The sequence below is a fragment of the Pantherophis guttatus genome, chromosome 11, assembly GCF_059756535.1.
Source record: "Pantherophis guttatus breed Tessera chromosome 11, ASM5975653v1, whole genome shotgun sequence".
NCBI lineage: Eukaryota > Metazoa > Chordata > Lepidosauria > Squamata > Colubridae > Pantherophis > Pantherophis guttatus.
In genome coordinates this window covers 20,359,564-20,386,959 of record NC_142073.1, presented here as the reverse complement: position 1 = coordinate 20,386,959, position 27,396 = coordinate 20,359,564, and the positions used below count along the sequence as shown (strand labels likewise).

The 27,396-nt window shown below is 39.0% G+C and overlaps 1 protein-coding gene across 1 annotated transcript; it reads right to left on the bottom strand.

The window, feature by feature from the left end:
* Nucleotides 1–66: 66 nt before the first annotated feature.
* Nucleotides 67–26,807, bottom strand: LOC117670376 (cytochrome P450 2J6-like). The gene is made up of 9 exons (XM_087877194.1): nucleotides 26,460–26,807; nucleotides 19,561–19,723; nucleotides 14,385–14,537; nucleotides 12,085–12,242; nucleotides 11,489–11,662; nucleotides 3,783–3,921; nucleotides 2,932–3,119; nucleotides 1,275–1,416; nucleotides 67–573 (listed from the first exon to the last, which is right to left on the bottom strand). Exons 1-9 carry the CDS (start codon nucleotides 26,616–26,618, stop codon nucleotides 383–385), a joined length of 1,467 nt encoding a protein of 488 aa, XP_087733320.1. The 5' UTR covers nucleotides 26,619–26,807; the 3' UTR covers nucleotides 67–382.
* Nucleotides 26,808–27,396: the final 589 nt, after the last annotated feature.

Below are 27,396 nucleotides of genomic sequence, written 5' to 3'. Positions count from 1 at the left end.
TCCAGCCCTCAAAGAAATCCAGTTTCACACCCCTGGTCTATGGTATAGACAAAAATGTCAGGCATATTTTGATTGTTTCTTTAATTTTATTAAATGATATAAGCTTTTGTGAACTACAGCAATAACTGAAGAAGACGAATTGTTAGACTGATACAGGATTTAAATTTGGATGAGGTGGAGGGAAGGAAGGAATGTGAAAGGCAGACTGGTTTTTCTAAATCAAGTTTATACCATTGAAGATAATTTTTTCGTATCATCTAGGATAAATCTTTTGTTCATGTAATTGGTTTAAGCCACGTAGCCTATGAATTTCATCTGGGTCTTTCAAGTGTCTTTGGAGAGGATGACTTTGCTTTGAGTGATGGAAAAACCTTCCCTCGATCTAGTCACTCTCCTGGAGGCCTTTCATGGATATTTTAAAGCTTGACGGGTATTGTGTGAGACCAAAGTTAGGTGTGAGATCTGGTGCCTGGGATTTATCTGGCCAAGATAGCCGGAAGTTTCTCAGGATGGTGGTGAGGAAGAGGAAGAGCTCCATCCGAGCCAGATTTTCTCCTAAGCAGACCCTTGGTCCTGAAAAGTCAAAGACAAGATGAACGATCAGGGCTATTCATCTAGAGCAGCACACACTTTGATGATAAAACAGCACCCCTGAAACTCAGACTTGTGGTTTTGTAATGTCATGTGAAACTGACTAGTGTCCTTAGGATTAATGGATTTATATCTTTGTGTATGAGAAAGAGGGAGGGAGAGGAGAGGCAGAAGGAGAGGGAAGGGGGAAGGAGAGGAAAGGGGTAGGTTGAGGAAGAGGGAGAAGGAAAGGGAGAGGGAAGGATGAGGTAATAGGAGAGGGAAGGAGGAGGGAGAAGGAAAGGGAGAGGGAGGGGGAGAGGGAGAAGGAGGGGGAGAGGGAGAGGGAAACGGAGATGGAGCGGGATAGGGAGAGAATAGCAAAGGAAAAGATGTATTTCCTGGTTTCTGGAATGGGTTGATGAAATGGGATATTTTAGCCTGCTGAAGGATACACTCATGCAGAGAAGGAGTGCTTTCACAAATATGGGTGATGATATCCCCAAAGTGAATATGCTTTTCAGTTGCTCTCTCTTGGCCACATTCACAGGATATTAGCATGCATCCTAGTTTTCTCCGCCCAATGATGCCCTGAAGTAGGCTTAAGTACAGGAGCTGATTTCAAAGGGTTGTCTAATCCCTGGTTCTGCCTGTTGTGCATCCCTTCCCATTCAAAGGGAAACAGAGAGAAAGAGAGAATTTACCTGCTGAAAATGCCAAAAAGGCTTCCGGCTTCACAAACTCTCCCTTTGCATTCAGGAAGTTGGAGGGGTTGAACTCGTGTGGGAACTTCCACTGGGATTCATCGTGATGAACAGAATGGAGGTTGGTCAAAATGGTCGTGCCCTGCAAATATCAGGGCACAACCATCAATTTGGCTTAGCCCTTTTGAGATTTGGTTCAAAAATGAACTGATGGTAGTGAAAAGAATCGTTCATGGAATCGTAAGGCTTGAAGGGTTGGCTCTCCAACTTTTTCTCCAGCAATGGTGAGTCTAGCTTTCCCACTGATTAACCATTCTCACTTTCCAGAAATTCCCCCTTATTTCTGGAGCTCCCTGTGATGTGTTTTCACCCAGGTGCTTTGGAGAATAAATTGACCCCTTCTTTTCTCTGGCAGCCCTTTAAGTATTGGAAGACTGCTATGATGTCATGCCTCCCCTAATCCTTCCCTTCATTTGGCTAAATATGCATAGTTCTCTAGGGAGAACTGGAGGCTAGTTCTCCCTAGCCTCCAGACCAAGGGTGAAATGCTCTCAGTTCGGACCAGCTCGGGCGAGTAGGTAGCGATGGCAGCAGGCAGTTCGGAGAACTGGTAGCAAAAATCCCTGCCCCCGGCCCCATGCCCAGCTGAGCTGCGCGATCATCAGAGCCTTTTCTTTCTTTTAAATGGCTCTGACGAGCCAAGCTCTGACGATCCTAGCTGAGTTGCCTGCTAACCGGTAGCAAAAATCCCCCCACCCCCGCCCCCTCCAGCCTGCAGCTTGCTTACCTTAGCTGCTGGTCGCAACGCCTTGCTGTAATCCCTGCAATCCATTGCATCAGCAAGCAACTGAATATCCCTGCCTGCAATCAAGCTCATCGGTGAGCAGCTCTATCTGCCTGCCTGCCTGCCTGCCTGCCTGCCTGCCTGCCTGCCTGCCTTGTACCTTCTATTGCAGGGGTCTCCAACCTTGGCAACTTTAAGACTTGTGGACTTCAACTCCCAGAATTCCTGGCTGAGGAATTCTGGGAGTTGAAGTCCACAAGTCTTAAAATTGCCAAGGTTGGAGACCCCTGTTCTATTGGATAAGGTTTTTCCCCCTTTGGGAGCTTTAAAAAAAATAGTTAATTGGGGGTTTTTTTAGTTGTTCTTTTTTTAGACCTAGCCATTTAAAGTTTAGGAAGTTTTAAATTTAGCTGCTTTTATATAAAAATAAATTAAAATAAAATAATATTTGTGCAGCTTTCTCAGATTTAGTGTGTTTCTGTACTGTTTCACTCTAAGTACACAAACACACAAAATCTCACAAAGCTGTATGTGGAATTTTGTGTGTGTAAAGTGTGAAAGTTGTTTTTTTGGGCTTCTTGTGGCTGTGTGAGGTTCCTGCTTGTTGCAGGGGCCATTTTGGGTCTAGCACAGCTGCTTTTACATTGTGGATGAGCCAGTTGTGTTGTGTTGTGTTTTGTAGGTTAAAAAAGGGCAAAGAAGTGACATTGACTTGGCTACACCCACCTGACCAACAAGCCACGCCCACCCAGTCACCTTACCACCAAGGCCCGCCCACTAATTAAGCCCCGCCCACAGAACCAGTAGCAAAAAATTTTAGATTTTACCCCTGCTCCAGGCCCATGGCCCACCTGTGAAAGTTCCCAGTTTTACCTTGGGAATTTGATAGCCACAAAGCTTTGCATTTTGGATGGGTGCATGAGCTACTCCGAGAGGACCAATAGTTGTACAGCGCTGGATTTCATGAATGACGGCATTTGTGTAGGGCAGCTTTTCCTGATCTTCATATTGCAGGTTTGAATTACTTCCCAGAATAGCGTCTATTTCCTTCTGGCATTTTTCTGCAGTGCAAATAAATCAGTTACTGAGGAGGGTAAGAAAGGAGACCTCAACACAATTATGCAGAAAGTGCTCCCTGCGAAAAAGGGCTGAAGCATCTTTAAGTCTAGAACAACGAGGCAACATTCAGAAGAGTATCTGGAAGACAGCTCCCTAATTCACTGGATTATAAGAAGGGGAGGATATCCAGCCAAATGAGATGTGCAAGATCAATCAATCAATCAATCAATCACAATAGAGTTGGAAGAGACCTTGGAGGTCTTTGACTCTTCTGGTCAAAGCAAATTGGAGAGAGATAAGAGTCAAGGGAATTCAAAGTGGGCAGGACTTAGATCTCTTGTGGGCATGAAGGGACTCGAGACTGATGATGCACTTGACTCTTCCTTCAGGCTCAGCCATGTCATCTGCTACATAAATTTTTAAAACTTCACACTGATTCCCCATGTTTTGTGTCCTTCTCAACTTGGTGCTCTCTTTGAGTTGTGGGAGAACAATGCATCTCTATCTGGGAATTCTTCTAGGTGTTACAGTTCTAAACATACCAGAAGGGATGAATCTGTCGAAATCCAAATGAAGCTTTTAGAAAGGTCTGGAATCACACCTTCAAGACCCATCCTGATTTTGCATGGTTAATAGAAGACCTTCGTCATTTGCTATTTCCGTACCTTGGACCTCTGGAAAGGCTACCAAATACAGCAATGCCCACCAAAGTGTTGAAGTCGTTGTCTCTGATCCAGCAGTTAAAAGGTCCGTCAGTAAAACTAGTAATTGTTCTTCTCCAAAACTTGAAACTTTCCTCTCTGCCTTTTATTAATTAAAACAAACAAAGAAAGAGAAAATAGTCCTCAACATATAGTTCTAAACCATTTGTACACTGATAGTTTGAGGTTATGACAGTGCTGAGATGAAGAATAGACTAGAAGAGAAGGGAAGGGAAGGGAAGGGAAGGGAAGAGAAGAGAAGGGAAGGGAAGGGAAGGGAAGAGAAGAGAAGAGAAGAGAAGAGAAGAGAAGAGAAGAGAAGAGAAGAGAAGAGAAGAGAAGAGAAGAGAAGAGAAGAGAAGAGAAGAGAAGAGAAGAGAAGAGAAGAGAAGAGAAGAGAAGAGAAGAGACCTTGGACATCTTCAAGTTCAACCCTCTGCTTAGGCAGGAAACCCTATACCATTTCAGACAAATGGCTGTCCAATCTCTTATGACTTAGGGACTTTTCTCATACTTATGACCATCACAGTATCCTGCATTCACACGATCAAAATTCGGGCACTTGGAAACCAGCATGCATTTATGACAGTTGCAGCATCAACAGGGCCATGTTGATCACCATTTACAAGGTTCCCAGTCACTTTCTGACAAACAAAGTCCATGGGAGAAGCTGGATTTGCTTAATAACCATGCGATTCAGTTAACAATTCTGGTGATTTACTTAACACTACAGGAAACAAGGTTGTGAAATAAGGTGTTAATCACTTAACAAGTGCCTTGCTTAGTGATGGAAGCTCCAGTCCCAACTGAGGTTAAAGGTTGAGGGCCATTTGTATTATTCTAGAATATTTTCCAATCACATCTGTTGAATGAAGTTCATATTCATTCATGTTCTAATTTAGAGCAATGGGTTGGCAGGGTTTATGCAACAGGCTAAGCAAAGTCCCATAGATGAGTTCAGATAACACAATAGCTTGTTTCTTTCTTTAGGACAAAACTCTAATTCACACAAATTTCAAACGACTTTGTGTGGAAGTTGTTTAACTGACCAAGCAATGAATTATGTATGCATTTAGATTATCAAACGAGGTGAGGGCCATCCACCAGAGACCTCTTTTTCATAGTCACACAACTGTAATGTGGTAGCCACAGATACAAGATGAGAACAACTATATAAGAGTGTAAAATCGATTATTGTTCTTATTCCAGACAGTACCAATAAAAATTGAAAAGACTTATTTCCAAAATCTTAGCAAGATAATAAGGAAATTTATATGGCAAGGGAGAAAAGCAAGAATAAGTATAAAAATGCTACAAGATGCAAGATTATGTGGAGGATTTGGACTGCCGAATTGAGAACTATATTACGAAGCAGCAGTATTGACTTGGATGAGGGAATGGATTAAGAAACACGAGATTATTAACTTTGGAAGGACACGATTTACAATTGGGATGGCATGCATTTTTATGGTATGGTAGAAGTAAGATGCATATGTACTTTCATAGACATTATATAAGAAATGCATTGTTATTAGTGTGGGAGAAGGTTAGAGATAAATACTATTTGAAAATACCAATTTGGTTATCAACAATAATATACCCAAATATTATTAATCTTAGAAATATTGTTAGATATAAAGATTTACTAATAGATAAAGAGGAATTGAAAGGGAAACGAGAATTGGAAGAACAGGGGATTGAGATGGATTGGTATATATAAGGAAAATACAAACAAGATATGAAAAAGATGTAAACTATATGGTTTTTACTTAGAGATGACAGAGTTGGATACGATACTCACAGGAACAGAGGATAAAATAATCAAAAAAATTATAATTTCTTACTTGGCATTGAATTAGAGGAAGAACAATGATAGCGTAGGCAAAGAATTTTGGATATTATATTGATCTAGATAGATGGCAACAGTTATGGGAGAGGAACTATAAATTAACAATGTCCACTGCATATAAAGAAAATCAATATAAACTGTTCTACAGATGGCATATGCTTCCTGAAAAATTGGCAAAAATGTTTAAACACAAATCAGCTAAATGTTGGAAATGTCATCAGTTACCAGGACCTTATTGTCATATGTGGTGGACATGCTCAGAAGCTAAAAATTATTGGAGTAAAATTAAGATATGGCTAGAAGAAATGATGCAACAACATATTGACTTAAAACCGGAGCTGTTCCTATTGGGTATCCTTCCAGAGAAAATTAGTAAAGAAAAGATATATTTGATTATTCATGTAATAACAGCAGCGAGGATTGTATTTGCACAAAATTGGAAAGCAGAGAAAATACCTCTGGAAGAGGAAGTAATTAAGAAAACGTTAGACTGTGCAGAAAATAATAGATTGACTTTGATAATTAAAGAAAGAGAGGATTCAGAATATTTTAAAGTATGACGTCAATTTTACCATTGGCTAGCAAAAGAGATATAGATAAATAAATTAATAGTTATGCCCCACTCACGGGGGGGGGACACACTCTAGACTTGATTTTTGTCTCTGGCCAGTGGTTGAGTGATCTTGTTATAGGGGATATAGACATGGAACCCTTGTCATGGTCAGATCACTCACTCCTTCATCTGGACCTTCGTACCACTACACCCCGCCGCAGGGAGGCGGTCCCAATTAGATGGGTCCGCCCCAGGCGCCTGATGGATCCTGATAGGTTCCAGATGGAGCTTGGGCCAATTCCTGATGATCTGGCACACGACTCGGCCGAGGACCTGGTAGCTGCCTGGGATCGGGCGGCTGGTGGGGCCTTGGATCGAGTCGTGCCTTTGCGGCCTCTGACCCGCTGTCGATCCCTCGCGGCTCCTTGGTTCACCGAGGAGCTGAGGGAGATGAAACGCCGGAAAAGACGCCTAGAGAGCGGTTGGAGGGCCAGTCGCGCTGAATCTGACCGAACACTGGTAAGGTCGCATATTAAGACCTACCTAGTGGCGATAAAGACGGCAAAGTGTAATTACTTTTCTGCCTCTATTGCGTCATCAGGGAATCGTCCGGCAGCCCTGTTCAGGGTAACCCGCTCCCTGCTCCATCTGGGAGCGCGGGAGGATCCCTTGGAAGGCAGGGCGGAGGATTTCGGACAATACCTGTATGACAAAATCGCTCAGATCCGGGGGGACTTGGACTCTGACTGGGTAGATCAGGGCAGGGTGACGAGGAATAGTCTTGAGAATGTTATCTGGGAGGAGTTTGATGCTGTGACTCCCGATGATGTGGACAGGATTTTGGGGAGACTTAGTGCGGCCACATGTTTACTGGACCCGTGTCCCTCCTGGTTGGTACTGGCCTCCCGGGAGGTTACACGAGGCTGGCTCCAGGGTGTTATCAACGCTTCATTGAGTGAGGGTTACTTCCCCGCGGCCTTGAAAGAGGCGGTGGTGAGGCCTCTCCTCAAGAAGCCGTCCCTGGATCCGGCAATATTGGCCAACTATCGTCCTGTCTCCAACCTTCGCTTTCTGGCGAAGGTTGTTGAGAGTGTGGTCGCGCGACAGTTTCCGCAATTCCTGGAGGAAACATCCTATCTGGATCCGTTCCAGTCTGGTTTCAGGCCTGGGCACAGCACGGAAACGGCATTGGTCGCGTTGGTTGATGATCTCTGGAGGGCTCGGGACAGGGGTTGCTCCTCTGTTCTGGTCCTGTTAGACCTGTCAGCGGCTTTTGATACCATCGACCATGGTATCATGCTGCACCGGTTGGACGAGTTGGGGATGGGGGGCACCGTGTTACGGTGGTTCTCCTCCTTTCTCTCCGACCGGTCGCAGTTCGTGTTGACAGGGGGGCAGAGGTCGACCTCGAGGCCTCTTATATGTGGAGTGCCTCAGGGGTCGGTCCTCTCGCCCCTCCTGTTCAACATTTATGTGAAGCCGCTGGGCGAGATCATCCGTGGCTTTGGGGTGAGATACCATCAGTACGCTGATGATACTCAGCTGTACATCTCCACCCCAGGCCACCCCAATGATGCCCTTGAAGTGATGTCCCAGTGCCTGGAGGCTGTACGGATCTGGATGGGGAGGAACAGGCTCAAGCTCAACCCTTCCAAGACTGAGTGGCTGTGGTTCCCGGCATCCCGATATAGTCAGTTGACTCCATCACTGACTATTGGGGGCGAGTCTTTGGCCCCCACAGAGAGGGTTCGCAATCTTGGAGTCCTCCTGGATACACAGCTGTCCTTGGAGGAACATCTGACGGCTGTAACCAGGGGGACCTTTTATCAGGTTCGCCTGATCCGCCAGTTGCGGCCCTTTCTTGATCGGGATTCCCTGTGCACAGTCACTCATGCCCTCGTGACCTCTCGCCTTGATTACTGTAACGCTCTCTACATGGGGCTCCCCTTGAAGAGCACCCGGAGGCTCCAACTGGTCCAGAACGCAGCAGCGCGGGTAGTGACGGGAGCAGCATGGCGCTCCCATGTAACACCGCTCCTGCGTGAGCTGCACTGGCTCCCAGTGGTCTTCTGGGTGCGCTTCAAGGTGTTGGTTATCACCTTTAAAGCGCTCCATGGCGTAGGGCCTAGCTATCTCCGAGACCGCCTGCTGCCACCGACGACCTCCCATCGACCCGTGCGCTCCCACAGAGAGGGCCTCCTCGGGGTGCCATCAGCCAAACAATGCAGGCTGGTGACCCCCAGGGGGAGGGCCTTCTCTGTGGGGGCTCCCACCCTCTGGAATCAGTTGCCCCCTGAGATAAGGAGAATCCATGACCTCAGTGCCTTCCGCCGTGCCCTTAAAACCTTCCTTTTCCAACAAGCCGGGCTGGCCTAATTCTTTTTAAGTGTTTTTAATTGTTTGGTTTATTGTTTTAATTAATGGGGCCAAATTTATATATATATATTTTAACTGTATTTTAATATTTGTATTTGATGTTTTTATTTGGCTGTTCACCGCCCTGAGTCCTCAGGGAGAAGGGCGGTATACAAATTCAAAAATAAAATAAATAAATGCGAGAAAATGGTATAATTAAAATATTGTATTTTTGGATTTTTTTTTATTTTTTTAAAAAACTTTTATTTCATAGTCAACATACATCTTAAACAAAAAATCAATCATATATATATATATATATATATATATATATATATATATATATATATATATATATATATATATATATATATATATATATATATTCTTACTTCTTCGTAGGGTTTATGTGTGTTTTTTTCTTCTAGCCAGGTTTTCCCTACGTAACCAAGGTTTTTTTGTAGCTCCAGATACTGTACCTTTACAGGGAGGATACATAAGATATGGGTGTGGCCTACTGATGAAAGCAAATGAGCTAGAAATGGATCTATTTAGATCTCCCACCTAGCAGTTAGAGCTTGCTAGCTGTTAGAAAGGAAAAAAGCCCAGAACTGAGTAGATGTGATTCTACTGAGCTGGAGCTACAAAAAAACCTAGGTTACGTAGGGAAAACCTGGCTAGAAGAAAAAAACATTATATATATATATATCTGTTTTCTCAAGTTTTTGCGGGTGTTTGTATGTAGGTCTTTGGCTATTCGGGTCTTCTCCCACGTAAAATTGGAAGTGTCTTGGCGACGTTTCGACGAAGTCTCATTCGTCATCTTCAGGCTGGTGTTCTCGGCTTCGTGCTTCCAGGAGCATATATATATTTTCCCCCCCTCCCTTCCCCCCTCCTATCCCAAGCCCCACCCGGACTTCCCAGAACAAATGCAGGGTAAAAACATTTAACAAACCTTAATAAAAGACCCCACAAACTAACTATCTATAGATTTATCTATCACTTGTACTTTAACTCTCCTTGTTCAAAACAAAATATAACTTTTCTTGCTTAAAGGTAGTTAATCCCAATTAATTCAACAATAAACAAACAATTTAAAGCCCTTGAAAATATATTGAAAAATCTATAACCTTAAATTTAACATCCAAAAGAAAGTTTCTCTTTTAATCCATTACTTAAAGTAATTTTTAGATATAATCCATCCAATCATAACCATAGAGATCATATCCTTGTTCACGTTTATATAACAGTTGAAACATCCAGTCATAAATAAAAAAAATTTCAAAACCAAACAAATCATATCCTTAATAAAAATTAATCATGTCTTGAATACCAATACAATCACCTCCACAGAATAACATTAATGTATATAACCTTCAATTTAACATCCAAAAGAAAATTTCTTTTTTAACCTAAGATCAACTTTAAATCATAAAAATCCGTTTTTATAACAGTTGAAACACCCAGGCATAAGTAAAAAAAATTTTTTTTCAAAACCAAACAAATCATATCCTTAATAAAAATCTTGAATACCAATACAATCATTCACCATGTTATCCTGCCTAACAAAGAGGAATAAAATTCTTCCACTTCCATTTCCCCCTGGTTTTTTTCCGAGCCTTCTTCTTCCGCTTTATTCCACCATCTTTTATTTTTACAAGCTTTTGTGTATTCAACTGTAATTTTATCTTCCAATCCTGTGCAGCTCGCAAAGTAATTCCTTTTAAGCAACACACCTCTTTAATTAGGATTAAAAGTCCATTTTTATAAAGAAATTGTAATGTTCCATTTCTAATCCTTCTTGATATCTTGAAAATCCAAGCTTCTCCCAGTACTTTTCCTCTCATCTGCATCAAAACCTCTGGATAGATCTCTCTCCATATCTCCGGATTAACCTCCTTCAAGCCCATCAGTTTATTCATAGTTTGGAAAACATCCTTTCCATGTTCCTCAGGCGCTTTTTGTTCTTCCTCCTCTTTCAACATTGCAACTTTGTTATCAATTTGAGTAATAAACTTCTCAAAGATCTCATCCAGTCTTTCCATAAATGATTTTTGCCATGCTTCCAAAAAATCCACTGTCAGTATTTGTACACTTGCTGAATTATGTGCTGAGAAACCTCCGTTCTCTTCAAAAATCTTTGCCTCTGCCATCTTTTCTTATGCTGCAAACTTCATTCAGCAAAGCTTCAAAGCTGTACTGACAACTATAATGACCTTAACAAACGCAAACAAGCTTTAACAATCACTTTCTTCTTAAGCTTCCGTTCTCAATCAGCGCCATTTTGGATCTCTTTAAAACTTTCACTTGAATCTGAAAGGACTCATTATTCATCAGAGTTAAAGGAAGAAAAATACTTGCAAGAAGCTCTCCTGTTTTGTTCTGCCTGCGTAAAAATCAATCCTTAAAATCACTTGTTTCGCAGGGATGGTCGCGATGCCTTAATCCGTCAAAGACAGAATCCCGAGTCTGGAGCTGCTTTCCAGGTGTTTGGGGAGCCCTCACCCTCTGCACCTCCTGGATTAATCCTGGAGGTTTTGGGGGGCTTTACCCTATACACCTGAGCACTCACCTCCCCCTCTTTGCCCGAGGGGGAAGTTCCAGCTGCCAAAACAGCTGATTTACGCTGTTTTGGCGGTTTTACAGATCCCGGGAGTAGGTGCTCACAAAGGAGCTGCAGCGGCGCCGGCGGTGCTAGCGGAAGTCAAAATATTGTATTTTTGAAGAGAGGTTGTAATAGATTAAGAAAAGAAAGAAGAAACAACAAGAAGACAAAGCCATTGAAGAAACACCGAAATGACAAACGAAAGAATTGACTGATGTATTAAGTGTTTGTTTGTGTATAAAATAAAATTTAAAAACTGGGGCGGGGGAAAGAGTGTAAAATCAAACAAAGGGGAGTGGATTTTTTACCTCCTTTATTTCTTCTATGTATGCATCAATGAAATCTCGGCATTCTTCGGGAATCAAGGTTCTCTTGTGTTCTTCCACTTCCTTTTCAATGAAAGCAAAGACTTTACGGGCATTTCTTGCCATTCTCTGATGGGGCAGGGGAAGCCTCCTCACTAAGGGCACAGCATTGTAAAGCTGCCAAGAAGGAAAAAATAAATCAAAATTAATTAAAATGATCATCAGGTAATATACGCTGTAGGGTGTATTGGGAGAGAAAAAATACCTTCAGCTATCTATGTTCATGTATGTTATTTCATGTTCACCTTTTGATAGAGCTAAATTAATATTAAACTAAGTTAAACTTAGTTTAACCTATTAAACTAAGTTAATATTTATTAAACTAAGTTAATATTTCAACAAATATTAAACTAAGTTAATATTTCAACAAAGAGGTGTCATGCCCTAATTTACTCTGGTTCTTACTGGCTCCTCCAAGTCAGTCATAAAATTATGATGTTCCTTTAAAAATAAATAAAGTTATGCAAGGAAAATTGGATAAAATTCCCACTAGCATTCTAGGAATCGTGACCATTTTCCTGCCCTCCTATTGAGGATACCATGGCCCAGGGTCCCATCATCATTTCAATATTTTGATGTATCAAGTCCAGCACAGTGTTGAAAGAGCTGTCGTTTTCAAAACATTTCCCAAAAAGAATGGAAGACATAATTTTGGTGACTGCAGTTTTAAGAAATGGATGAGGATCAAAAGGTGAATCTGCAGAATAAAGCAAAAGAAAATGAAATTAGAGATAGTCCTGTGGTGCATGAACAAACAGATTCATATGTGTATAATTCAAGCTAGCTACTTTATTGTTCTCTGCCTGTAATACAAGAATCTCCCTAGACTGGGAGCTTTCTCCTGGGAAAGACCAGAGACGGTTCTAAATCACTCAAGGGGAGGTGAGATTGAATGCTCCTCACTTAGGCCTTCCTCCCATCCAAAATGGGAGGAGTCCAAGAAGTCCTCGATTTACAACCATTCAAAGTTACAACAGATCACAAACAAGGTAGTTAGACTGGGATTAGAAGTTCCAATGGCCATTTCCCCCAGATAATTATGTGATCTCATCTTGGGTTTCGTAGCCCCCATTTACAACTGTCTGCAGCATACTGAGATCACACAACCACGATTTACGCATTTTGCCAGAAGCCAAAGATTCACTGGACGACCATGATTATTTGTTTAACCACCTCTACTAACCAACAAAAGTTCATAAAATCTGATCGGTCACATGGTGACCCACTTAACCAAAAGCACGACTTACAACCGTAATTCCCCTGCTCGGTTGTAATCATATGTTGAGGACTAACTATATGTACTTGTGAACTATCACTTTTCATTTTCCTATCGGTCATGTGTCTCCTAAAAAAATAAAAATGGGAAGGAGCTCCATGTTTGGGTGCTTCTTTTCAAAGGCCAGAAAAAGAAAAAGAGTCAGCATGGTCGGGAAAGGCAGGCAGGCAGGAGGCATCTAGGACTCGATGGGTGGAGAAACTGCAAAGATTGGAAAAGGCACAGTAGGCAAGAGAAAGCTAGGACTCGATGTGGGGGGAGAAACTGGAGATCATGGAACTGGAGTTTTTCCCCCAATCTAGTCCTAGCTGCCTCCTGCCTTCCTGCCTTCTCCAATCTTTGCAGTTTTTACCCAATCGTGTTCTAACTTTCTCCTGCATTCCTGCCATGGAGAGGCACCTGTGGATGGTGGAACCTGCGGAGATCGGGAAAGGCCCCGCGGGGCAGAGACCCAAAGACCAGCTGGCTGACGGGAGGTGCACCATGTGCGGTGAAGCTGGGCTGGGGCGATGGCTGGCGTGCCCTCAGAAAGGACTCTGCGTGCCACCTGTGGCATGCATGCCATAGGTTTGCCATCACGGGTATAGGGTATCCATCTCTATTCTGATTGATTGAAATACAATCTTATTTTAATGTGCTTTAACTATGGAGTCCTTGATGATCTCTGAGCTTGATCGTTTGCTTGTAGACATTGTTCTGACCTAGGCATTCCCAAACCACAAAGCAGACTCCTTATCCCGATAAAAACCCTTTTTATTAAGTTACTGTGAATTTCTCTCATTCACACTCAGCAAAGTCTTTCAAGGGAGAATTTACAGTCACAGACCTTATCTGGCTTGGAGAGTTGCCAGGCTGATATCTTCAAAACTTGGCAAGGAGTCTCGGAGAGTCACGAACCAATTAGGTGAACTAATTGTCTCCTGCAAACTCCACTCCCCATTCGCTCCTCTTTTATTTCCTCTGGGAGGGGCCATTCATCGTCCATCTGTGGCCTTACTTCCAAGTCAACCCTTGTTCTTTAGCTGTTCCTTTCATCTGGCAACTCTGTGCATGCACACACTGGGAACAAGCGCCATCTGTTCATCTGCCTCACTGATGTCTAACTCTGAAGGCAGCAGAAAATTGGCATCCAGTCCTGGTCCTCTCTCTGCCTCCAATGCAGAGCCCTCATCAGAGCATTCCCCAGACTCCAGGACTGGCTCATGTTCCTCCCCAACCTCCTCACTGTCCGAATCTGCTGCCAGCTCTGCTGGCCACTCATGGGCCACAACTGACATTTCATTACCCACCTATATAACATCATCCTATTGCCTAGGAGGGGAATGAAATACCTGAAATCTACAAATATTCTCTTCCATTGGAATTTGCTTGAAGTTTTATACAACCAGAATACTAAGTTCCTCCCACTCTGCATCAACACACACACACACACACCCTTACACACAAACACAAAGAAACATGACTCTAACTGTGAGATCAACTGAATTCTGTCCTGTGGGAAAAAAGAAGCAACATTGGTGTGATGATTTCCCAGCCATCTCGTCCTGTCCCAGGTGAGCTTACCTGAGTTTTCAGCAATTGCTTCAATCAAATATGATGCCTCCTGCAAGATCTTCTCTTCCATTGATTTTTTGCCCAGTCCGAAGTTCCTGAGAAGCATCAGTGAAAACCTTCGGTGCTCTTTCCACGCTTGGCCGTAGGGTGCTGTGACTATGCCTGTAAAAATGAGAGATGGAAAATGAAGCAATGGAACTATAGTGATTTCCCTGTACAGGTAGACCTTACAACATGTCATTTAGTGACCCTTTGAAGTTACAACGGCACTGGAAAAAAGTGACTCATGACTGACTTTCATACTTATGACCGTTGCAGCCTCCCCATGGTCACCTCATCAAAATTCAGATGCTTGGCACCTGATTCATATTTACAATGGTTGCAGTGTCCCAGGGTGTTGTGATCCCCTTTTGTGACCCCCTGACAAGCATAGTCAATGGGGAAGCCAGATACACTTAACAACCGTGTTTACTGGATTCGACCGGAAGCATCGCAGTGAGACAGTCGGAGATTAGTGGGCTCTGATGAGCCTTTGGAAATCCTGGACTGACGAACCATTGCAGAGGGGTCTTCAGACTGGATCTGTCCTGTAGGGACAAAGAAGAAGGAGAGGCACCTCGGAAGACCAAGAGGAACAGGCAAATTCCTTGGAGGTCAGAGGAAACTCTCCCTGACTCTGCAGCGAGGGGCGGTGGCCATTGTGACCGTCAGTAAGCTGGGGCAACGAGACCAATCATTTTGCAGGAGCGGAGAACTGAGCAGAACATTGATGCCAGGTGAGTGACAACTAACTCATAGGCAGAGAAAAGGGAAAAAAAGAGGATTTTCAAAGTAATTATAAATGTTCTAGCAGTATAACAGCAGCTAATACACATGGGGAAAGGACGGAAAAAGAAGATTAAAGTGGAAGTTATAAAGTGACAAAACCCGATCAGAAAATTGTTTTGTTTTTTGGGGGGGGGGATTTAATTATTTGGAGAACTTTAAAATACTAGAAGAATTAAAAACCCGAAAAGGTCTTTCTCTAATTTGGGAATTTTAAAGGAAGGAAGATTAAAGAAAGAAGAAAAACCCACAATAGAAAGGACCAGTTAAAGACTCTAAATTGAAATTGAATTGGAATGTAAAGTTGGAATTTGGACTTTGCAAATCTGGATTGAATTTTAAATTGATTTGGTACATATAAAGGTGAAACAGAAGAAGAGGAAAAATTAAATAAGTAAAGACTGTTAAAGTGGATTGCAAACAAAATGGATATTTGTCTAGGCTGCTGATTGCAATTGTGGATTGTAGAGAGCCATCTTCAGGAGAAAAAAAAGTTACTACAAAACTGAATCTTTGTTTTGGAAAAAACTTTGAAAGGAACAACATCTGTGAGAATTTTTAAGGAGGCTTTGTTTGTCAGCGCTTTGACTTTGATGATTAAAAAAAGAGGATTACAATGTAACTTCAAATTGGAATAATATCAATCTAGAAAGAACAAAATGGTGCAGGAATTTAAGGAAATGATGAAAATGATGTACTTATCATTGAAAATGGAAATAAGGGAAATGACTACAATGTTGCATGGAAAACCAAAATTTGACAAGCAAAAAATTGATTTAGGATATATTCAAGCTGACAAGGAAACAACTAATAAGAAGCAAGAAGGAGAGACTGACAATAAAGAAGAAGACAAAGACAAGGAGATTGATTATGGAAAATTAAATGATTATGTAGGTAGTAATAATAAAAAGGAGAACTTTAAAAATTACATTGGGATTAACAATGGAAAAGGGGGAAGAAACAAAGAAGGAAAAGAGGGTGGAATAGAAAGAATATAAAAAACTTAAATGATTACACTGGGAAGGGAAAAGGGATGGAAAATAACGGGAAATGCACAACAAAATAGAAGAGCCTATGATTTTTTTAAAAAAATGATTACACTGGGATTAACAATGGAAAGATAAGAAAAGCGGAAAAGAGAGTTCAGAAGTTCAAAGCACAGAGGAAATAAGAGGAAAGAAAAAGAAAAAAATTAAAATAGAAAGGAAAAAAGAAATGGAAGAGGAATATATGGTAAATGAAATGACTATTAGAAAAAAATGAAATTGTATTATTAACTAAGTAATTTAAAACCATATGGATGTATGATGAATGTAACAATTGGAATATTTTCAAATTAAGGAAATTGTAACAACTGGAATATTCTTAACTACATATCTGGAATTTAACTAAAAAAAAGAAAGCTGAAATGATATTGGATGATGAGTTAATTAGATAAGATTTATACTTAATTGTTTTTTATAAATATGTTGAAGTGTATTATTTGGAACAGTTGATTAAAAAAATTATTTGATATTGGAATAAGAGAATGGAAGCAAATAATTGGGAACTGTATTATGTTATATGAATTTAAATTTAGGGGTATTGAATTAAGGCATATTTAATTGATTTTTTAATTGAATATTCTTAATTAATTAGGGAAATTATGATAAATGGAATAATGAATTAATTAAGTCAATATGAAGAAATGACAAAATGTATGGATGTTTAAGAATTGAAATAAGGCTTAGAAATATGAATAAGTTTAATATATGAAATTGTAGTAGTTGGAACATTTGGGTTAAGATCTATACTTAATCGGTTTCTACAAATTGTGATTAGAATAAGAGAATTTAAAGAAATAATTGGGGATTGTACTATGTTGTGTGAATTAAAATATAGGGCTTCAAACTTTAGGGAGGGAAAAGAAAAATTGAATTATATCAAGAATAGAAGTTAAAATGAAGGGTAATAGTTTTCTTAAAATTAGAGAAAATAAATGTTATGATAAAAATTGAACATATATAATTGTGTTAAAGATGAACAAAAATTTGTACAAATTTAAGACCAGGCCAATATTCTGTTCAGAAAAATGTAGTACTTTGAGTTATTTGTACTAAAGGTACATCTTCAACTCTAGCTGGAAAATTTACAGGGTGGAAAAGATCAGCTGAAAGAGAGGAGTGAGAGTGTGTGGGGATCCACTCTCACATCCAGTATTTTAGCAGCGAGGAAAGTGAAATAGTAACCGCTTGTTACTATTTTGCTATCAGGAAAAAAAAAAGAGAACTTGGGGAATTTTAAACTCTTTTTAAAAACTGATAATAAGAATTGGGACAATGAATTGAATTAAATTGAAGATGGAAATCCCATTTGAATGAACTATTACAGAATGGGGATGATTGTTGTAGGATCTTGAATCAACAAACCATAAAGAAGGGAAAGCCTGTGTTAATGTTAAAAGTTGACTTGCAGTGCCAGTCTTAATATTTAAAGGAGTGAGTTTCAGATGGTTAATACCTGAAGGAATTATTGTGACATGGCAAGAACAAAGACATAGAGTTGATTCTATTGAAAAAGTTGTTTTATCAACAATTTTGTGGACCGTTAGAGGAAGATCAGGGTGCAGTAGGCAAGACAAAACAGAGAGATGAGGAGAAAGAAAAAGATGAAAAAACAAAAGAAGAACAAGTGTTAAGAGAGGGAGCAAGAGTAAAAGACCGAATGGAACAAAGAGAGACAAGGGCGATGAAATCAAAAACTAGTAACAAGTAAAACATGGAAGAAGAAATAAGAGCAATATCACTCAATGTAAATGGACTAAATGCGGCAATAAAAAGGAGTAGAACCTTAACTAAATTGAATAGTTCGAAATGGACATTATATGTCTACGAGAAGTACATATTAGAAGACAACATGTGAAATTGTTACAATATCCAAAGCTAGGAGTTTTATTTACATCACTGATACAACAGAGTAAAAGATGTGTGGTACTGTATATCAAAAGAAAATTAGAACCAAAATTATGATGGTAAAGGTAGGCTTTTGATGGTGGAAATAAATATGGATTTAAAACAAATATTACTCATTGCAGTATATGCACCAAATGAAAAACAAGAAGAATTTTATCGAGGATTACACAAAAAATATTAGAACTGGATTATGAATATGTAAGCAATATACATTTTATTCAAATAGACACTTATCATGGTCAAGGTTAGATATGATATGGATGTCAACAGAACTTATGGATATATTCAAGAAGCAAATATTGACTCAAATATCTGGGCAAATCATAACCCAATGATAATAACATGGAAAGGTCAAAAGAAAAGGACAAGATGGACTTTAAATGCAACAATATTAAATGAAAAAGACTTTCAACAGCTTATGGAAAAAGAATTAGATTTTTTCTTTAAATAAAAAAGAGGATATATCACTTCAGATTGTATGGGACACTATGAAAGCTTATATTAAAAGACTGGCAATAACTTTCTTGGGCAAAAGAATAAAAAGAAAAGACAAAAACAGATAAGATTGGAAGAGGAATATAAGAAATTAGAAAAAGAATTACAAAAAGATACACAAAATAAAAAAAATTAAGAAGTGATGGAAGTGAAAAAACATGAAATAAATTTAAATGAGCAGGAACAATTAGCAAATAAATTAAGAGCAATTAAAAAATGCAAATAAACCAGGAAGGTGGTGCAGAAATGAATAGATTAACTATGATGATAAAGGAAAGAGAAGATTCGGAATATTTTAAGATATGGAATAAATTTTACTGCTGGTTAGAAAAGAGATATAAATAAGTTTTAAAAGAGATTGAAGAAAAAATTTTTTTGTTGTAATTAGAATATTATATTAATGGAAAACCTTTGTAATGGATTTGGTGAGATTGAAGACAGAAGAGACAGAGAAGAGAAGAAATTTTTGAGGATAACAGCGAAATGTTACATGGAAGAAATGAATGAAGTACTAAATGTTTGTTTGCCTTAAAAATAAAAAAAACTTTATTAAAAAAAAAGAAAAGATGTATGTGTGTTTAAAAAAAACTTTACAAAAAACCCAACAACAACCGTGTTTACTAACTTAACAACGGCAGTGATTCACTTAACAACTACGGCAAGAAAAGTGATAAAATGGGGCAAAACTCACTTAACAACTGCCTTGCTTAGCAACAGAAATTTTGGGCTGAATTGTGGTTGTACATTAAGGACTACATGTATTTATCTTTTGCATACCTAATCGTAAAACCTGATTAATTAATTAATCATTCCTTGGATTCATCCATCTCATAATTGCCAGTGTAACATAAAGATCCAACAAAGCGAACAAAAGTATAGAACAAAAAACAGTTTTGGAAAGGATATATTGGTACCTTTTTTCTTAGTGATATCATCTACTATTGGATTATCTGGCCTTCCAGCAAATTCTATGCCTTTTGTCACCAGGACCTCTTTGGCTGAAGAAAACCCATGAGTGAAGACGGCAAGCGTTCCTCCAATGTTGAGACTGAAGACGGGACCATATTTTTGGGCTAGCTGAAATGAAATCACCAGGGTTAATCTAGAAGCATCAGGAGATCGGTTGGAAGCAATCACTTGCAAGGATGCAACACGGAGGAGAGGCGAGATTACCTGAACCTCCATCACATGCCATCTCCTTCAAAAACCTTCAGCCTATCCTTTCCCCTCCTGTTCAGGCATAGATATAACTTCTTAGACGTAGAAGAATAATCGGATCTCTTGATTAGAATTATACCATTAAATGAAATGGCCTTTTTTGCACATTGTAAATCTTCTCCCTTTAAAAATTTTTAAATTTAAATTTTAAACACTAATTTTAATTTGTTTAATTATGGGATATTTTTAAAATTTAGCCAAATTGTTTAATCTCTTTTAATCTATTTTAAATTTTGTATCTTTGTGTTTTATCTTTTGGCTGTTCACTGCCCTGAGTCCTTCGGGAGAAGGGCGGTATAGAAATTTAATAAAATAAAAATAAAATAAAAATAAATTGTGACCCATCCAAAATTGGATTTTCTTCAGGTATATCTGCAGACAGGCCAAATTATCTTCAACGCCATGTTTAAAAATATAGTATTTATTTATTTTATCAAATTTATATGCCACCCTTCTCCCATAGGACTCGGGGTGGCTCACAGAATAGAAACAACCTGACAATAAAATAGTACTAAAACAAGCCAATTTATAATCCCCAGACAATTAAAACCTCGCGGAAGATCAGGGAATTTGCTGAAAAAGCCATGTCTTCAGGTCGGTGTGGAAAGTGCGGAGGTCGGGGGCCGTCCGGAGCCCGGTGGGTAACCCATTCCAGAGGGTCAGTGCGACCACAGAGAACGCCCTCATCCTGGGGGCCGCCAGCCGACATTGTCTGGCCGATGGCATCCGGAGGAGGGCAGTCCTATGTGAGCGCACTGGGCAGTGGTCAGTATAGTCATTCAAAGGTGCTTTTTCTAAAGGCAACTGGACTTTCTTGGGGTTTTTTTTCCCTTTGAAAATATTTCTTTTTTTTTTTTAATAGTTTTTATTAATAATAAAAAGAAAAAAACAAAACCAACATAGATACATTGAAACAACATACAAAACGAACACACATCAATTCAGTCCAATGACTGATTCTTAGAAGATATTACAACGGTGGGTTATTTTTCATATTTCTATTTGTATCAATATTTACAGTCACCTAATTACTTAGTTATATATGTACATATATAATTGACTCCTTATTTACTTCTATACATTTCTATTGAGTACTCGAAAATCATCTTTATATTCCTATTTTTGCCTCCAGCCAGTTGTACCATCTTTGCCATATTAAATAGTAATCAGTATCATCTTTCTCTTGTATTTCTTTTGTGAGCTTATCCAATTCTGCACATTCTGTAATTTTAGCTATTATTTTGTCTTCTGTGGGTAACTGTTCAGATTTCCAATGTTGGGCAAAGAGTATACGTGCTGCTGTGAGGATATGGATGATCAAATATTTTATTTCTTTGGTATATTGTGTTGTGATTATTCCCAATAAAAAGGTTTCCGGCCTCATTTCCAGTTTTTGTTTCGTGATTTCTTCAATCATTGTTTTAATTTGTTGCCAGTATTGTTTTGCCCTTCGGCATAGCCACCAGAGATGATAATATGTCCCTTTCTGTGATTTACATTTCCAGCACATCGGAGATGTATTTGGGAACATCTTGGCTAGGCGCGCCGGTGGGAGGTGCCATCGGTAGAACATTTTGTAAAGGTTTTCCTTATAGGGTATAGACAATGTCATCTTGTAATTTATCTTCCACAGATTCTCCCACTTATCCAATTCAATAGTATGTCCTATATTTTTGGCCCATATTATCATATTCTCTTTGACAACTTCCTCTTCTAATTTGTATTTTAATAGGTACCTATAAATTTTGGTAATCATTTTCTCATCTGTACTTTGTAATATTTTATCCAATTCATTTGGTTCATTTTGAAATCCGAATTGTGCCCGATCAGTTTTATATCTTGATTCTATTTGCATGTATGGCCACCAATCAATGTCTATACCCTGATTTTGTAATTCTTGTCTTGTTTGTAATTCTCCTTCACTGTTCAGTAATTCTTTGTAAGTCCTCATTTTCTCTATATCCATGGCGTTGGGATATATTAGTGCTTCCATTGTCGATAGCCATCGTGGGATCTTAGTATAATGTTTCCTAATCTCTTGCCATGATTTGTACAATGATTCTCTGATAATGTGTTGCTGAAAGTATCTATGATGCTTGTCCTTTCTCTCCCACAGAAAGGCGTGCCATCCGCGTTGTAATTCAAAGCCCTCTAGTGATAGCATTCTTTTATTCTTAAGGTCTATCCAGTCCCTTATCCAGTTCAACGACGCTGCTTTATAGTATAACTCCCAGTCTGGTAGGCCTAAACCTCCTTTTTCCCGAATAACTTGCATACATTTTATTTTGATTCTAGCCCTTTTCCCATTCCAAATAAATTTTGTTATTATTTTATTAAGGTCCTTAAAAAAGTTCTTTCCTGGCCAGATTGGGGTTACTTGAAAGAGGTAGAGTAATCTAGGGAGTATATTCATTTTTATGGATGCAATTTTCCCTAGGAATGACAGTTGTAATTTGTTCCACATTTCCAGGTCTTTTCTAATTTGTTTCATTAATTTATTATAATTGTCTTCTCTAATTGTTATTGCTTTAGCAGTAAGCCAGATTCCTAGATATTTTATTCTCTTTACAATTTGTATTCCTAATTTGTCTTCTAGTATTGTCTCTTGTACCTTTGTCAAATTCTTTGTTAATATTTTAGTTTTTTGTTTGTTAATTTTAAGCCCTGCGACTCTTCCATATTCCTCTATCTTGTTTAATCTGTTTTAATCTATTTTAAATTTTGTATCTTTGTGTTTTATCTTTTGGCTGTTCACCGCCCTGAGTCCTTCGGGAGAAGGGCGGTATAGAAATTTAATAAAATAAAAATAAAATAAAAATAAATTGTGACCCATCCAAAATTGGATTTTCTTCAGGTATATCTGCAGACAGGCCAAATTATCTTCAACGCCATGTTTAAAAATATAGTATTTATTTATTTTATCAAATTTATATGCCACCCTTCTCCCATAGGACTCGGGGTGGCTCACAGAATAGAAACAACCTGACAATAAAATAGTACTAAAACAAGCCAATTTATAATCCCCAGACAATTAAAACCTCGCGGAAGATCAGGGAATTTGCTGAAAAAGCCATGTCTTCAGGTCGGTGCGGAAAGTGCGGAGGTCGGGGGCCGTCCGGAGCCCGGTGGGTAACCCATTCCAGAGGGTCAGTGCGACCACAGAGAACGCCCTCATCCTGGGGGCCGCCAGCCAACATTGTCTGGCCGATGGCATCCGGAGGAGGGCAGTCCTATGTGAGCGCACTGGGCAGTGGTCAGTATAGTCATTCAAAGGTGCTTTTTCTAAAGGCAACTGGACTTTCTTGGGGTTTTTTTTCCCTTTGAAAATATTTCTTTTTTTTTTAATAGTTTTTATTAATAATAAAAAGAAAAAAACAAAACCAACATAGATACATTGAAACAACATACAAAACGAACACACATCAATTCAGTCCAATGACTGATTCTTAGAAGATATTACAACGGTGGGTTATTTTTCATATTTCTATTTGTATCAATATTTACAGTCACCTAATTACTTAGTTATATATGTACATATATAATTGACTCCTTATTTACTTCTATACATTTCTATTGAGTACTCGAAAATCATCTTTATATTCCTATTTTTGCCTCCAGCCAGTTGTACCATCTTTGCCATATTAAATAGTAATCAGTATCATCTTTCTCTTGTATTTCTTTTGTGAGCTTATCCAATTCTGCACATTCTGTAATTTTAGCTATTATTTTGTCTTCTGTGGGTAACTGTTCAGATTTCCAATGTTGGGCAAAGAGTATACGTGCTGCTGTGAGGATATGGATGATCAAATATTTTATTTCTTTGGTATATTGTGTTGTGATTATTCCCAATAAAAAGGTTTCCGGCCTCATTTCCAGTTTTTGTTTCGTGATTTCTTCAATCATTGTTTTAATTTGTTGCCAGTATTGTTTTGCCCTTCGGCATAGCCACCAGAGATGATAATATGTCCCTTTCTGTGATTTACATTTCCAGCACATCGGAGATGTATTTGGGAACATCTTGGCTAGGCGCGCCGGTGGGAGGTGCCATCGGTAGAACATTTTGTAAAGGTTTTCCTTATAGGGTATAGACAATGTCATCTTGTAATTTATCTTCCACAGATTCTCCCACTTATCCAATTCAATAGTATGTCCTATATTTTTGGCCCATATTATCATATTCTCTTTGACAACTTCCTCTTCTAATTTGTATTTTAATAGGTACCTATAAATTTTGGTAATCATTTTCTCATCTGTACTTTGTAATATTTTATCCAATTCATTTGGTTCATTTTGAAATCCGAATTGTGCCCGATCAGTTTTATATCTTGATTCTATTTGCATGTATGGCCACCAATCAATGTCTATACCCTGATTTTGTAATTCTTGTCTTGTTTGTAATTCTCCTTCACTGTTCAGTAATTCTTTGTAAGTCCTCATTTTCTCTATATCCATGGCGTTGGGATATATTAGTGCTTCCATTGTCGATAGCCATCGTGGGATCTTAGTATAATGTTTCCTAATCTCTTGCCATGATTTGTACAATGATTCTCTGATAATGTGTTGCTGAAAGTATCTATGATGCTTGTCCTTTCTCTCCCACAGAAAGGCGTGCCATCCGCGTTGTAATTCAAAGCCCTCTAGTGATAGCATTCTTTTATTCTTAAGGTCTATCCAGTCCCTTATCCAGTTCAACGACGCTGCTTTATAGTATAACTCCCAGTCTGGTAGGCCTAAACCTCCTTTTACCCGAATAACTTGCATACATTTTATTTTGATTCTAGCCCTTTTCCCATTCCAAATAAATTTTGTTATTATTTTATTAAGGTCCTTAAAAAAGTTCTTTCCTGGCCAGATTGGGGTTACTTGAAAGAGGTAGAGTAATCTAGGGAGTATATTCATTTTTATGGATGCAATTTTCCCTAGGAATGACAGTTGTAATTTGTTCCACATTTCCAGGTCTTTTCTAATTTGTTTCATTAATTTATTATAATTGTCTTCTCTAATTGTTATTGCTTTAGCAGTAAGCCAGATTCCTAGATATTTTATTCTCTTTACAATTTGTATTCCTAATTTGTCTTCTAGTATTGTCTCTTGTACCTTTGTCAAATTCTTTGTTAATATTTTAGTTTTTTGTTTGTTAATTTTAAGCCCTGCGACTCTTCCATATTCCTCTATCTTGTTTAATCTGTTTTAATCTATTTTAAATTTTGTATCTTTGTGTTTTATCTTTTGGCTGTTCACCGCCCTGAGTCCTTCGGGAGAAGGGCGGTATAGAAATTTAATAAAATAAAAATAAAATAAAAATAAATTGTGACCCATCCAAAATTGGATTTTCTTCAGGTATATCTGCAGACAGGCCAAATTATCTTCAATGCGATGGTTAAAAATATAGTATGGTCATTCAAAGGCGCTTTATCTGGACTTTCTTGGGGTTTTTTTTCCCCTTTGAAAATATTTCACTTCTCTTCATAACTGAAGAAGCTTCTTGGGTGAAAAGCTAAACAAAATCAAGAAAGTCCATTTACCTTTTGGTAAAAGCACCTTTGGGAAAAGTATGACGTGGATGCTTGAGAATCTCCATAGACACAGGATGATCACAGTTATCAAGTAGCCTCACTTCCCTCCTTTCCCACAACCCAAATTTACTTTCTTAATTTAGCCTAGTTTATGAATCAGATCAAATTATTCTTTCATAAGCACTAGAAAAATATTGCAACCTTACCTAGCTTAAAAGCGAAAGAAGGATAGCTAAAAAATAGAACACAAGGTTATGAAATTGGCATTCAACTAAGCTCAGTTAGAGCCTTGGTAGTACAGTGGTCTAAGGCACCCTGTTATTAAGCTGGTTATTAAGACCAGCTGCCTGCAATTACTGCAGGTTCGAATCTCACCAAGGCTCAAGGTTGACTTAGCCTTCCATCCTTTCTAAGGTAGGTAAATTGAGGACCCAGTTGTGGGGGCAATAAGCTGACTTTGTATAAATATACAAAAAGGATGAAGGCTATTGCTGAGCACATTGTAAGCCACCCTTGAAAAGCATTTTAATCAAGAATAAGTTAACGAGTGAAAATGTAATGTAAAACAATGCAATACAGATGTAGATTGAAGAAAGGCCATTGAAAGAGGGGACAAGAATAGCAAGAAGACTCAACAGCAAAAACAACAAAGCTCCACCAACAATTTCACTTTAAATAACCAGGAGTGGCAGGCATATAACCACCGCCTTTTAATTACTGAAAAAACATCTGTTTTCTTCTTAAATGATCTGTATTTACATCCTTCAAAGTACTGAATTTCTTTCAAAGCCCATGAAAGTCAAACATAGTTCTAGGATTGATTTCATCTTAAAAAGCTATTGATTCTCTCAAGAGCAGCCTGATCCCATTAACTATTAGGATTCCTTCGAATCAAACATATATTTCTACAGAGCAGAATCCTTTAATATCTAGGTAGCATTCTGAAAATTTCTTTCCCTAAATCTTACTTTGATCTCCTCTGTTGCAGCAAGACGCTTAAATAATTGCAAGGAAATGTCCTCCATTTTTGGCTGATTCACACAGCGGGGATTAATGAGGGATCGGATAAGAAGCCGTACCTGATCCAGGACCTTGAGAGGGTCCTTCTTCCTGAACTGAAGCAGGTTCCCAATCAGGGGGAGGCCCCATGGTCCAGGGGGAAAGCCTTTCGGACGTTGGTTCTTCCATAAATAGAGGAATAGGAGGGAAAGAACGATCAGCCAGCTGAGAATAGCCATGTTGGTAGAAAAGACGCCTCTCTCTGTGTCTGTTTGCTGCTGTGATTTTAATCATGATGAAATATCACGATGAAAGATAAACTTTGGACAGAAGCCAGATTTTACAAACTGCAACTTAACAAACAGGAAAGTTTGAGTTACATGAGATTAAAATAATACTCTTTCTCTTCATCAACAGGAGTGCCATACAGGTGGCCTTTTGTTAGGGTAAGGATGATTTAATAGCTGACCACCTGCTGTAAGACTGTAAACCGAGATGATGCAATGAGAATGAGTCAGCAGGGTCACTGCCACTTTAAGAAGCTGTCTTCTTAAAGAAGCTGTAGGGTTAGGAAAAATTTGGTTGTTGGACAGTGGGGTGAGTCAACATATTGCGAATAATCTACAAACATTTTCTGGTTTGAGACTAGCTATGCAAACATATGTGAGTCTGGCCAATGATCAAGGAGCTGCTGTAAAAGAGGAAGGTAATGTTTATGTACCTGAGATAGGAGAAACATTGTACAATGTCCTATATGTACCTGCATTAGATCATAATCTGTTGAGTGTGTCCAGGTTAGACTGGCAAGGTTATGAAATACTATTTGCAGGAGGAGAGTACTCCATCAGGAAAGGTGGAAGGATTCATGCATGAGGGGTTAAGAAGGATGGCCTGTACATTCTAGGAAGGCATGAGAATAGTTGTGCCCAAATGCGTACGGGTGCTCCCACACATGACAATTGTGTACATTTGTTGCATAAGGGAGTGGTGAGAGTTTCAGAGGGCTGCAGAAGATGC

Bases quoted from the DNA above. Each gene is read 5' to 3' on its own strand.
- LOC117670376 (XM_087877194.1), bottom strand. From the start codon at position 26,618: ATGGCTATTCTCAGCTGGCTGATCGTTCTTTCCCTCCTATTCCTCTAT. The intron at 3,120-3,782 runs GTACGGAAATAG...TTTGCACTGCAG, and splicing joins AGCCTTTCCAGAGGTCCAAG to AAAAATGCCAGAAGGAAATA. The intron at 574-1,274 runs GTAAATTCTCTC...TTGACTTTTCAG, and splicing joins CTTTTTGGCATTTTCAGCAG to GACCAAGGGTCTGCTTAGGA.